This window comes from Polyodon spathula, chromosome 50, assembly GCF_017654505.1.
Source record: "Polyodon spathula isolate WHYD16114869_AA chromosome 50, ASM1765450v1, whole genome shotgun sequence".
Classification (NCBI taxonomy): Eukaryota; Metazoa; Chordata; class Actinopteri; order Acipenseriformes; family Polyodontidae; genus Polyodon; species Polyodon spathula.
The window spans coordinates 2,359,426-2,373,054 of NC_054583.1; the positions used below are offsets into that span (position 1 = coordinate 2,359,426).

The window sequence follows — 13,629 nt, forward strand, 5'->3', positions numbered from 1 at the left end:
TGCTTCCCTATGCTTTACCACACCTCTCTGTGCTTTACAATGCTTCCCTATGCTTTACCAGACCTCTCTGTGCTTTACAATGCTTCCCTATGCTTTCCCATGCCTCTCTGACGGTGGTGTTTTGTTTGTTTTTTTCTTTTCTAACTGTCTAATTTCGAGTTCCCTTTTCTGTGTCAAGATGGGACGCAAGATTGGGCCCGGGACAGTGACACAGCAACTGAGGGAGGGAGGGCAATGCTAAACTGTATTTTAAGGTTTAACTGTGATATAAGAAACCAGCCCCCTTCTCAAAGCACAGTGAAGATAATGAACCAGCCCCCTTCTCAAAGCACAGTGAAGATAATGAACCAGCTTCCTTCTCAAAAGCACAGTGAAGATAATGAACCAGCTTCCTTCTCAAAGCACAGTGAAGATAATGAACCAGCCCCCTTCTCAAAGCACAGTGAAGATAATGAACCAGCCCCCTTCTCAAAGCACAGTGAAGATAATGAACCAGCCCCCTTCTCAAAGCACAGAGAAGATAATGAACCAGCCCCCTTCTCAAAGCACAGAGAAGATAATGAACCAGCCCCCTTCTCAAAGCACAGTGAAGATAATGAACCAGCCCCCTTCTCAAAGCACAGAGAAGATAATGAACCAGCCCCTTTCTCAAAGCACAGAGAAGATAATGAACCAGCCCCCTTCTCAAAGCACAGTGAAGATAATGAACCAGCCCCCTTCTCAAAGCACAGAGAAGATAATGAACCAGCCCCCTTCTCAAAGCACAGAGAAGATAATGAACCAGCCCCCTTCTCAAAGCACAGTGAAGATAATGAACCAGCCCCCTTCTCAAAGCACAGTGAAGATAATGAACCAGCCCCCTTCTCAAAGCACAGAGAAGATAATGAACCAGCCCCCTTCTCAAAGCACAGTGAAGATAATGAACCAGCCCCCTTCTCAAAGCACAGTGAAGATAATGAACCAGCCCCCTTCTCAAAGCACAGTGAAGATAATGAACCAGCCCCCTTCTCAAAGCACAGAGAAGAGAATGAACCAGCCCCCTTCTCAAAGCACAGAGAAGAGAATGAACCAGCCCCCTTCTCAAAGCACAGTGAAGATAATGAACCAGCCCCCTTCTCAAAGCACAGTGAAGATAATGAACCAGCCCCCTTCTCAAAGCACAGAGAAGAGAATGAACCAGCCCCCTTCTCAAAACACAGTGAAGAGAATGAACCAGCCCCCTTCTCAAAGCACAGAGAAGAGAATGAACCAGCTCCCTTCTCAAAGCACAGTGAAGAGAATGAACCAGAACCCTGCTCAAAGTTTACTGCTTTTCCCCATAATCAAAGCGTCTCTTAAGTGTGTGCTACATGTTGCAGGTGCTCCCAGCCACTTCTGTTTTTCTCCTCTTTAGAAAGGAGAAGCCGCTGGCTCTTGAGAAAGCCAATCACATCTCGGGGGAAGTGAGCTGCTTCAGGGGGCTGTTCTAACGAACCTGCTTAACAGAATTTTATAAGATTTATTTTATTGATTTTTTTATTTGCAGCTGTGCTAAAACCTGAAGTTTGTGTGTGTGTGTGCGTGTGTGCCTGTGTGTGTGTGTGTGTGTGTGGGTGTGGGGGGGGGGGGGGGGTGTCATAAACACACACACACACACGCACATGCACACGCACAAAAAAAAAAAAAAAAAAAAAAATACACACACACACACAGGCACGCACGCACAAACACACACCCCCACCCACACAGACACCTAGACAGACAGACAGTATATGACTGTAAAATTTAAAATAAAAACACTGACTCTGTTTCTTTCAGAACGATAGAAGCTTGTTTATTAATCACACAATCGCAGCTCACTGGAGTCAGCAGGATGGTAAATGTCATTGACATTTGCTCTAGGTGTCACAGTGGTTGCAGTACTTTGTCTAACCTCTGGGGGCGTGTGTGCAAGATTATTTTTATTAATAATCTGGACTGTCCTTTGCGCCCCCGTGGGGAGTTCCTGAGAAGTTTTTTTTTAAGATAGCTGTTTTTTTCCTGAGTAATGCGATTATTATTATTATTATTATTATTATTATTATTATTATTATTATTACAGTTGAAGTACCGCAGTTATTAAACACTACAGCCCCACAGCCTCAGTACCGCGTTTGAACTCTGGGGGCAGGTCTCTGAGGAAGCTGTGCAGCGTTTCCAGTTGCTGGCTCAGCCTGTCCACTTTCTCCCTCAGCTGCTGGTTCTCGGCCATGTACTCTAGCGCCCTCTGCTGGGTCTCCAGCGTCCTGCGCTTGGCTTTGTCTCGGCTCTTGCGCACTGCGATATTATTCCTCTCTCGCCTCAGTCGGTATTCCATGGAATCCTTCTTCAGGGTTTTCTTGTGTTTGGGGTAGGGGGTGCTTGACGGCATGTCCTTCATTGAAGAAGCCTGGACAGGGTGGAGAGGACAGCAGTGTCAATTAATAATATTCAACTATAGTTTTTTTTTTTAATGATGTTGCAATAATCAGCACTGTTTCCTCTTCCCTTATAAATTTGTATTGTAATTTTGCTTTTTTTTTTTTTTTTTTTATGCTTGTCTTATGGGTACATTATATACTATAAATGTACCGTAGTTTACCCTGTTTTGCTTTACCAGACCTATCTGCTTTACTTCCCTGTGACCTCTCTGTGCTTTACAATGCTTCCCTATGCGCTTTACCAGACCCCTCTGTGCTTTACAGTGCTTCCCTATGCTTTACCAGACCTCTCTGTGCTTTACAGTGCTTCCCTATGCTTTACCAGACCTCTCTGTGCTTTACAATGCTTCCCTATGCTTTACCAGACCTCTCTGTGCTTTACAATGCTTCCCTGTGCTTTACCAGACCTCTCTGTGCTTTACAGTGCTTCCCTGCGCTTTACCAGACCTCTCTGTGCTTTACAATGCTTCCCTATGCTTTACCAGACCTCTCTGTGCTTTACAATGCTTCCCTATGCTTTACCAGACCTCTCTGTGCTTTACAATGCTTCCCTATGCTTTACCAGACCTCTCTGTGCTTTACAATGCTTCCCTATGCTTTACCAGACCTCTCTGTGCTTTACAATGCTTCCCTGTGCTTCACTGTGCTTTATCACACTCTGCTGTGTTTTTTACTATCGGGAAACTTTCATAAGGGTTCATTTACTCTGTTTTATTTTTATTTATTTATTTATTTTTTATTTAGATTTTTTTTTTTTCAATGACGTCTCAATCCTAAATTTCCAAAAAAATCTTGCCTCAACTCACCCTGAGGAGCCGCAGCTGCGCGCTGGCACCGGGGGGCGACGTGGAGGCGCTGAGACCGCCTTCCGTCGGCACGCAGTGAGAGCGGGGCAGCTGGTACGGCTGACTCTGCTGGGGGGGCAAATACCCTCCGACTTGGCCCTGGTGCGGGGCAGCAAGAGGCCCCCGGGCCCCGTCCTGGCCCTTGCCGTCTCCTCCTCCTCCCTGCGCCCCCTCTGTCACTATCACCCCCATACGGGGGAGCATCTCCTCGAAGCTGGACCCCGGGTAGTGGTGTCCCACCAGCTGGCCGTGTGCTTGGGGGGCAGGCAGGTAGTGAAAGGGGTTTTTGGAAGCCGAGTAGCCCAGGGGCTCGTCGGTGATGTGGGGGTGCAGGTTGATGGATTGTAGAGGGGGGTTCGGCTCGAGGTAAGAGCTGAGGTCCACCAGGCTCTCGGGGTAACAGCCATCGCCCCCCCCCTCTCCGCCATCGTCGTCGTGGTTGTTGTTGTTGTTGTTGTAAAAGGAAGCGCTGCTTCTGCCAATGTGGGACATTTCTCTTTACTGTGTGTTTGGGAGTGTGTCCCCCCGAGTGCGTGTGTCTCTGAACGTATCTGTCTGTGTGTTTGTCTCTGTGTCTGTGTGTGTGTGTGTGTGTGTCTGTGTGTCTCTGTGTCTCTGTGTGTGTGTCTGTGTGTGTGTGTGTGTGTGAGTGTGTGTGTGTCTCTGTGAGTCTCTCTGTGTGTGTCTCTGAGTTTGTGTGTCTCCGAGTGCCTGTGAGTTTGTGTGTGTGTCTCTGAGTGCCTGTGAGTGTGTGTGTGTGTCTCTGAGTTGCCTGTGAGTGTGTGTGTGTGTCTCTTTGTGTGTCTCGGATTGTGTGTGTCTCTGTGTGTGTATCTCAGTGTGTGTGTGTCTCTGAGTGTGTCTCGGAGAGTGTGTGTCTCTTTGTGTATCTCTGAGTTTGTGTGTCTCTGTGTGTGTCTCTGAGTTTGTGTGTCTCTGTGTGTGTCTCTTTGTGTGTCTCTGAGTTTGTGTGTCTCTGTGTGTGTCTCTGTGTGTGTCTCTCTTTGTGTGTCTCTGAGTTTGTGTGTCTCTGTGTGTGTCTCTTTGTGTATCTCTGAGTTTGTGTGTCTCTGTATCTATACCTGTCTCTCTAATTCTACAAACAAAGCGCTTCTCACATCGTTAACGCAAATGACACAGCGTTCTGACTTTCAGAATAATATCTGATAAATGTTACTGTCTTGAAATGTTTCATTTATTTAACCATAATAAAGCTTTCTAATAAAACAGAAAAAAAACACAGAAGAGATTATTAAATTGCGAATATATCTGAAGAGATTTTTCCTGTAAAATCTAACGGGAGATTTTTGTGTGTTGCTGTCTTGTGACTCTATATAAAAACAAAAACACTAACGCTATCAATTGAAATATTCAACGATTATTATATAAAAAAAGATATATAAATGCTAATTTAAAAAAAAATGCAAAAAAAAAAAAAAATTTTTAAATAAAATTTTAAAAGATACTGAATTCTGCTTTGCAACTTCTCAACAGCAGCATCTATTAAAGTTATTAAAAACATAACATGAGAAAAATATATTTAAAAAAATTAACAATTAATCTTCTGTCCGGCTTCAATTCTGCAAGAGATAAAAAAACAATCTGATCACATTTATTATTATTATTATTATTATTATTATTATTATTATTATTATTATTATTATTATTATTATTATTATTATTATTATAATATGTTTTTATCACTGTGATACCTTTTAGTTTTTTTTCTGGACATAGGTCTTGTCTCCAATAAAAAACAACACATCCTAAGAATAATAATAATAATAATAATAATAATAATGTTACAGTATTCGGTTTCTCTATCAATCTTAATCTGGTCTCCAATAAAGCAAACCTTTTTAAATTGTGGTTTTATTGGCTACAAAACTTCTGTATTATTATTATTATTATTATTATTATTGTTATTGAGAAGCACGCAAAGATACTTACTGTATTAAATTTCTTCCCAGTTGCTCAGCGGTAACACGGTGAGAATGATGAACCGTGCGGATGTGGGTCCGAACCTTCGCTGCTGGTTGCTTGGACGCGTCTGCAGTGGCAGAGTTCTGAGTTCTGAGTTCGGAGTTCTCAATTCGGAGTTCGGAGTTCTCAATTCGGAGTCCTGAGTTCTCAGTTCTCAGTTCGGAGCTGGAGGTCCCGCTCGGAACGCTATAGCGCGGCTCTCTGTCGCAAGACAGCTGGATTGATCAAGTGTATTGACAGATTACTCAAGATGTGGCTGTAATTTCCTTCCAAAACTGCCTGCCTTCCTTCCTCTCTCTCTCTCCCTCCCTCTCTCTCTCTCTCTCTCTCTGTTTAATATATTTAATATATATATATATATATATATATATATATATATATATATATATATATATATATAAGAAGAATTAGATGCAATGTTTTGGCGTTCTCAGCTAGCATAGTTAGAATAGCTGGATAGAACGACACGCAAACGCAAACGCATCTATGGTGCAGATGCAATTGACAGTGGTATGGCAGGTCATAGTTAAAAAAATAAATAAATACAATTTAATTTAAATAACAAACATAAACAAATTTGAAACAGCGCCCCCTGCTGTGTGTGTGTCAGAGAGAGAGAGAGAGAGAGAGAGAGAGAGAGAGAGAGAGAGAGAGAGAGAGAGGAGAGAGGAGAGAGGAGAGGGAGAGAGAGAGAGGGAGAGAGAGGAGAGGGAGAGAGAGAGAGGGAGAGAGAGGAGAGAGGAGAGGGAGAGAGAGGGAGTGAGAGAGAGTCGTGAGGGGATTGAAAGGGTTACCTTGCCATGTTGTTGACGGGGTGAAACTGCCGCCATTCCGGCTCTAACGGGGACGCAGCCCCCGTACGGACTGTATGACGCTTTGAGCCAAGATGGGCGCCGCAGGGCCGCAGTTACACTGCGCCTGTTCACCCTGAGGGACGAAAAGAACTACAGATACCAGCATGCATTGCGCGCGTACACCAAAATAACATTTAAACACAAAATCAACTTTCATTTTCGGTTGCTTGAGTAATTTGTCGAGTTTGGTTGGCGCTTTGAAATTCATTCCAAACGTTAATACTAAGACTAATAATAACAATAATAATCATCATAACAATATAACATTCACGTATCTTATTTCTTTTTTTTAAAAAAATGAGTACTTTTGAAATAAGACCCGAAGCTAAAAAGCAGGTAAGTTATTTTCCGTTTGTCTGTTTATTGTTTTTTTTTTTTTTTTAGTTTCACTTTTAAATTAAATAAATACATAAATAAATAAAATAAAATAAAATAAAATAAATATTTAAGGACAGTTTCTCCCTGTTATTTTGAAAATGTTCTCTTTGACAATAGATTTTTATATCTAAAAATTAGCATTTACAGCGGAATTGTGTTGCACGCCTTATAAAAACGTACATGTGAACCTTTAGGAGGAAATATAAATGCAGACCCCTTCAAATCAATAATACAACAAAGCAGCAGCATTATGTTGTTATCGTATCGAATTAGTATATATATATATATATATCATAATTATATATATATAACGTGCGAGATATATGATAGTATTTTATGTTTCTAATCATTGGTCCACACTGCATGAGATCCGATTCTGCAAATAAGAAAACACACGAGCTGTGTTACATACCGCACACAAGAGGGACAGAGACACTGTGTGGACAGGACATGCTCATGCAAGAGACAAGGCTCGTGTTACATACCGCACACAGAGACAGAGACACTGTGGGGGGGGGGACATGCTCATGCAAGAGACAAGAGTCGATCAACAACTGGGGGGGCTGGGGGAGTCATCCAATATCACCTTGTATCTCATCCAGAGACTAGCACCTCGGGGGTTTGACGTCTCCATCAGGGGTGCAGACAGTAGCATGCTGCGCGCAGACGTCTAAATAGGAAGTTTGAGTTGCCTGGTCGGAAGCGGAGCACAAAGGGTGACTCCATACTCCAATCACAAACCAGCGAGTCTGGTGAGCTGGATTCGAGACCAGTACGACAACCACTTTTCTTGAACCCGGGAAACGTGGCTGAGCTGGGATTTGAAACCTGGTATCGAGACCCCTTTTCTTGAACCCCTGGAACCCGAGCCTTCTGTGCGTAGAGTTCCCCTCGCTCTGCGGGCTCTCCTGTGCGTAGCGTTCCCCTCGCTCTGCGGGCTCTCCTGTGCGTAGCGTTCCCCTCTCTCTGTGGGCGTTCCTGTGCGTAGCGTTCCCCTCTCTCTGTGGGCGTTCCTGTGTGTAGCGTTCCCCTCGCTCTGCGGGCTCTCCTGTGCGTAGCGTTCCCCTCTCTCTGTGGGCGTTCCTGTGCGTAGCGTTCCCCTCTCTCTGCGGGCTCTCCTGTGCGTAGCGTTCCCCTCGCTCTGTGGGCTCTCCTGTGCGTAGCGTTCCCCTCTCTCTGTGGGCTCTCCTGTGCGTAGCGTTCCCCTCGCTCTGCGGGCTCTCCTGTGCGTAGCGTTCCCCTCTCTCTGTGGGCTCTCCTGTGCGTAGCGTTCCCCTCGCTCTGCGGGCTCTCCTGTGCGTAGCGTTCCCCTCTCTCTGTGGGCGTTCCTGTGGGTAGCGTTCCCCTCACTCTGTGGGCGATCCTGTGTGTAGCGTTCTCCTCGCTCTGCGGGCTCTCCTGTGCTTAGCGTTCCCCTCGCTCTGCGGGCTCTCCTGTGCGTAGCGTTCCCCTCTCTCTGTGGGCTCTCCTGTGCGTAGCGTTCCCCTCTCTCTGTGGGCGCTCCTGTGCGTAGCGTTCCCCTCGCTCTGCGGGCTCTCCTGTGCGTAGCGTTCCCCTCGCTCTGCGGGCTCTCCTGTGCGTAGCGTTCCCCTCTCTCTGTGGGCGTTCCTGTGCGTAGCGTTCTCTCTCTGTGGGCTCTCCTGTGCGTAGCGTTCCCCTCTCTCTGTGGGCGTTCCTGTGCGTAGCGTTCCCCTCGCTCTGCGGGCTCTCCTGTGCGTAGCGTTCCCCTCGCTCTGCGGGCTCTCCTGTGCGTAGCGTTCCCCTCGCTCTGCGGGCTCTCCTGTGCGTAGCGTTCCCCTCGCTCTGCGGGCGTTCCTGTGTGTAGCGTTCCCCTCGCTCTGCGGGCGTTCCTGTGTGTAGCGTTCCCCTCACTCTGTGGGCGTTCCTGTGTGTAGCGTTCCCCTCGCTCTGTGGGCGTGTGTAGCGTTCCCCTCCTCTGTGGGCATGTGTGTAGCGTTCTCCTCACTCTGCGGGCTCTCCTGTGCGTAGCGTTCCCCTCGCTCTGCGGGCGTTCCTGTGTGTAGCGTTCCCCTCGCTCTGCGGGCGTTCCTGTGTGTAGCGTTCCCCTCGCTCTGTGGGCGTTCCTGTGTGTAGCGTTCCCCTCGCTCTGCGGGCGTTCCTGTGTGTAGCGTTCCCCTCGCTCTGTGGGCGTTCCTGTGTGTAGCGTTCCCCTCGCTCTGCGGGCGTTCCTGTGTGTAGCGTTCCCCTCGCTCTGCGGGCCCTGTGTGTAGCGTTCCCCTCTCTGTGGGCGTTCCTGTGTGTAGCGTTCCCCTCGCTCTGTGGGCGTTCCTGTGTGTAGCGTTCCCCTCACTCTGTGGGCGTTCCTGTGTGTAGCGTTCCCCTCACTCTGTGGGCATTCCTGTGTGTAGCGTTCCCCTCACTCTGTGGGCATTCCTGTGTGTAGCGTTCCCCTCACTCTGCAGTGTTTCTCTCTCTTGCAGGTTGAGGATTTCTGCGAGCGCCGGAATAAAGAGGTTTGAAAAAAAAAAAAAACTCCTTCTTTCTGTCAAGTTTAGATTTTTTATTTTTTTTTTACTTGTGTGATCTTTGTCTTTATTCTTTCTCTGGTTCTTTCTGTCATTATCTCTTTCATTTATTCATTCTTTCTCTCCTTTCTCTTTCTCCTTTCTTTCTTTCTTTCGTTTTCCTTTCTCTCATGATCCCGAGACTCCTGTTTGTTTTCTCCTCATCAGGCTGAATCTCTGCTGTCCGTCACTTTCCCCAGGAGAATCGCAGAGCTGGACGACTTTTTAAAGGTACTGTGATCTAGAACCGTCTGTCTGTGTGTCTGTCTGTGTCTCTGTGTCTTTCTGTCTCTCTCTCTCTGTGTCTCTCTCTGTGCCTCTCTCCTGTATCATTAACATGGCCACCGTTGCGCTGTGTCCTCCTCTCCAGGAGGGGGCGCTGAATGTGCAGGACCTGACCTCTCTCCAGGCGGAACTGGACATTCCCATTCCTGACCCGGCCAAAGAGGAGCTGAAGAAGGAGAAGAAGAAGAAGAAGCAGGAAGAGGTGAGCGGAATAAGAAGGACCAATCAGCTGCTTGTAACCAGGCAGAGTAAGATCACCAGGACCAATCAGCTGCTTGTAACCAGGCAGAGTAAGATCACTGGGACCAATCAGCTGCTTGTAACCGGGTGGAATGAGATCACCGGGACCAATCAGCTGCTTGTAACCGGGCAGAATGAGATCAATAACTGGAATAGGTTTTTATTTATTTATTGTATCTGTCCCCACATCTAAAAACTTAAAAAACTGATCTGGATGTTATGTAAAAGACAATGGGGAGAGAGGGAAAGGGGGGAGAGGGAGTCACGGGGAGATGGGGGGGTGGGGGGGAGGCTCCCGGGAGAGGGAGGGGAGTGACTCTCCCTAGGGGGGCGAATCTCCCCCCATCGGGAGCAAGGGAGAGGTAGGGGCACCCGGGGAGAGGGGGAGTGATCCCAGAGGGGGGAGAGGGAGGGGGAGAGGGGTTGAGTGAGGGGGGGGGGAAATACCAAGTGAAATGAGGGGGGAGAGGGAGGAGAGATGGGGAGAGGGAGGGGTGGTGGGATGTGGGGTAATTGTTTTTATAAATGTTTGCCCCGTTTTTTCTCGGAGGGCATGTTCTCTTAATTCTTTTTAACGTTTTTTTCTCTAGAAAGGAGAGAAGGAAGAAAAGAAGAAAGATAAAGATGAGGAAGACGAAGGTGATTTTCATTTTGAACGATTCTCTCTCTCGCTGTACAAGCGTACTAGATTACAGCTTTCGATAGACGCCACTGTGTTGAGTAGCTGCAGCAGGTCTGTATGTGTATGTCTCACTCCTCCCCCCTTTCTCTCTCTCTTTCTCTCCCCAGGCCCCCCCTGTGGTCCTGTCTCCTCAAACCCGCACATCCAGTCTCTGCTCCTCAGACTGAAGCCTCAGATCCAGTCCGTGAAAGAGGCTGTCAACTCTGTCAGTCTCTGGGTTCAGCTCCAGATCCCCAAAATCGAGGACGGGAACAACTTCGGGGTGGCAGTGCAGGTGAGGGGGGGCGGGGCGGGGCGGACACCCATGAGATCACATTGCATCGTTGCCATTGGTAGAATGGGACCACAGTGTGCCAACTATACCCTCAGTGATCTTCAATGGCAATGCAGACAGACAGTGGCACTGCAATAATGGCTCTGTGTTACACTGAGGGGCAATGGTAGCACAAGTATAGGGCAGCTGCAATGGGGCGAGGCTGGTAGAATGGGACCACAGTGTGCCAACTATACCCTCAGTGATCTTCAATGGCAATGCAGACAGACAGTGGCACTGCAATAATGGTTCTGTATTACACTGAGGAGCAATGGCAGCACAAGTATAGGGCAGCTGCAATGGGGCGAGGCTGGTAGAATGGGTCACAGCGTGCCAACTATACCCTCAATGATCTTCAATGGCAATGCAGACAGACAGTGGCACTGCAATAATGGCTCTGTGTTACACTGAGGGGCAATGGCAGCACAAGTATAGGGCAGGCTAGCTAGAGATCTTAGCTAGCTGAAGCCAGCTTTGCAAAAAAAACAATGGGGCGAGGCTGGCAGAAGCAGTTAAACTTGACAAGGATTAGCTATGAGTTTAAAACTCCAGCCTGATTCAGTTCCGTTTTTTCCTTTTCGCAGGAGAAAGTGTTTGAACTGATGACCGGAACTCGCACCAAGATTGAAGGATTCCAGACTCAGATCTCAAAGTAAGAGAGAGAAACGACTTAATTAAACTCAGAGCTGGAAATAAAACACAGCAGTTTGATCCAGTCCTGCTTTCACTAGGAGTTTAATAATCAGACTCCCGCTGCACAGCAGTGTGATCCAGTCCTGGTTTCACTAGGAGTTTAATTATCAGTGTCTCTGTGTGTGTCATTGATTTTTGATTTTGCTGTGATTGTGATTTTGTTGATAGCGTGATTTTGCTGTGACTGTATGATTTTGTGATTGCAGGTATTTCTCAGAGAGGGGAGATGCAGTGGCCAAGGCCTCCAAGCAGCCCCATGTGGTATGAGTTTGAGATTCTTCAAATCTATATTATATATATATATATATATACATATACACACACACACACACACACACACACACACACACAGTACATACATAACACACACAGAAACAGAGACACACACACACAAACACCTACCCTTCACAGATACCCTTCAAAGCGTTTCATCACCTAGAAATTTAGGATTGAAACAGAAAATATATATATTGTAGATGTGTGTAAGTATGTGTGTTACCTTGTGTTACATGTTGTCACATTGTGTTGTTGCAGGGAGACTACAGGCAGCTGGTTCATGAACTGGATCAGAACCAGTACACTGAGATCCGGATCATGGTTCTGGAGATCCGGAACATTTATGTACGTCAGCCTGGGCTTCAACAGATGAGCCAGATGAAGCTGCGTGTGTGTGCGTGCGTGCGTGCGTGCGTGTGTGGGCATTAATATAAATGTGGGGACAATCTTTGAGAAAGAACGCCGTTGTGGGGGACGGCACTCCACTTTGTAAAACACCTTTTTAAGAACTAAATATGCCTTCAAAGAAAGATTTGCCAAAATCTTTAGTTTGCTGTCGAGTTTCACCCTATGTGGAGTTTTGTCTGACTGGAGTTAGAAACAGTAAATCAAAATATAGTGAGAGTCAATGAGAAGACCCCACAAAATATAAGATTGTGTGTGTGTCTCAGGACTCTCGCTCTTCTTAATTATCCTCATTCATTCATTCTCTGTTTTTTCTAGGCTGTCCTGTATGACATCATCAACAAGAACTTCAACAAGATCAAGAAGCCCAAAGGGGATTCCAAGGCTTTGATCTACTGAGAGGAAGCAGAGAAACACACAGGAGACAGAGACACACAGAGACACACATACACACACACTGACACACACGGAGACAGACACACACAAACACAAAGACACGCAGACAGACACAGGGACAGACAGACATCGACACACACACCCACAGGCAGACACAGAGACAGACAGACACACACACAGAGACTGACACACACACACTGACACACAGGAGACAGACACACACAGAGACACAGAATGACACACACAAACACAAAGACACGCAGACAGACACAGGGACAGACAGACACCGACACACACACCCACAGGCAGACACAGAGACTGACACACACACACACAGAGACACAGACACAGACACACACAAACACAAAGACACGCAGACAGACACAGGGACAGACAGACACCGACACACACACCCACAGGCAGACACAGAGACAGACAGACACACACACAGAGACTGACACACACAAAAGCAAACACACACACACACACACACACACACACACACACACACACAATCTCAATAATGATAATAATAATAATAATAAAAACTCCTCTAGTGTTTGAAAGGGTGTGACTTTGTGTTCTTCTTTATCAAACAGTTACTTCAAATCAATCTTCCAGTCTATCAGCCCCCCCCCCCCGAGAATAAACTAATGATGTCTCTATCCCAACACTGCAGGGGGGGGGGGGGGGGGTTTTGGCCACGGCTGTTCACTGTGCAGGCTTCTGTCTGGACTGGATAAATACATTTCAAACAACAACAGAGTCTCTGTCTTGAAGTGGGATTGATGAAATGAACACAGAAATGCCAATCAAAATGCAATCTGTGATTTATTTAGTCATTAAAAACAACACAAAAGACAACAGTTTAACAAATCAAAAATATTAATAATAATAATGGAATCGTTTCGATGTTCACATAAAGCTGTTTTTTTTCCTTTAGTTTCTAAAGGTTTATAGTCGGTTTATTTTAATTGGCAGTTTTATTATTTTTTTTAATTCTTCGTAAGATAACTTTGGAATAAGAAAAAAAAAAAAACGTCTGTGTCTATCTTCATAGTTTATAGACTGATCAAAAGAAACACGTTTAAAACGCAAGCATTGGAAGAACATTCGCTCTCAGCATTGGAGGCTGGAGACGTTTCTTTCAAAAGCTGCATATCACACACAGACGCAGATTAACAATCGCTATAATAATAATAATAATAATAATAATAACAACAATAACGCTTTTGCAGTTCCAAATATTTGTTCACCTTTTTCGTTCAGGTGCTCGGCTGCCTCTGTATTAAGAGCTTGCAAGCAAACTCATTGGA

At 46.1% G+C, this 13,629-nt stretch overlaps 2 protein-coding genes across 2 annotated transcripts; one reads left to right on the forward strand and one right to left on the reverse strand.

Annotated features, from left to right (window-relative positions):
- Positions 1 to 1,795: 1,795 nt before the first annotated feature.
- LOC121306876 (CCAAT/enhancer-binding protein epsilon-like) lies at positions 1,796 to 3,877 on the reverse strand. Its single transcript, XM_041238858.1, has 2 exons — positions 3,245 to 3,877; positions 1,796 to 2,407 (listed from the first exon to the last, which is right to left on the reverse strand). Exons 1-2 carry the CDS (start codon positions 3,773 to 3,775, stop codon positions 2,105 to 2,107), a joined length of 834 nt encoding a protein of 277 aa, XP_041094792.1. The 5' UTR covers positions 3,776 to 3,877; the 3' UTR covers positions 1,796 to 2,104.
- Positions 3,878 to 6,040: 2,163 nt separating this feature from the next.
- On the forward strand, positions 6,041 to 12,405 carry LOC121306739 (proteasome activator complex subunit 1-like). Its single transcript, XM_041238645.1, has 10 exons — positions 6,041 to 6,456; positions 8,940 to 8,972; positions 9,192 to 9,254; positions 9,394 to 9,510; positions 10,139 to 10,187; positions 10,338 to 10,504; positions 11,128 to 11,195; positions 11,443 to 11,497; positions 11,771 to 11,857; positions 12,236 to 12,405. Exons 1-10 carry the CDS (start codon positions 6,418 to 6,420, stop codon positions 12,314 to 12,316), a joined length of 759 nt encoding a protein of 252 aa, XP_041094579.1. The 5' UTR covers positions 6,041 to 6,417; the 3' UTR covers positions 12,317 to 12,405.
- The last annotated feature ends 1,224 nt before the right edge of the window (positions 12,406 to 13,629 follow it).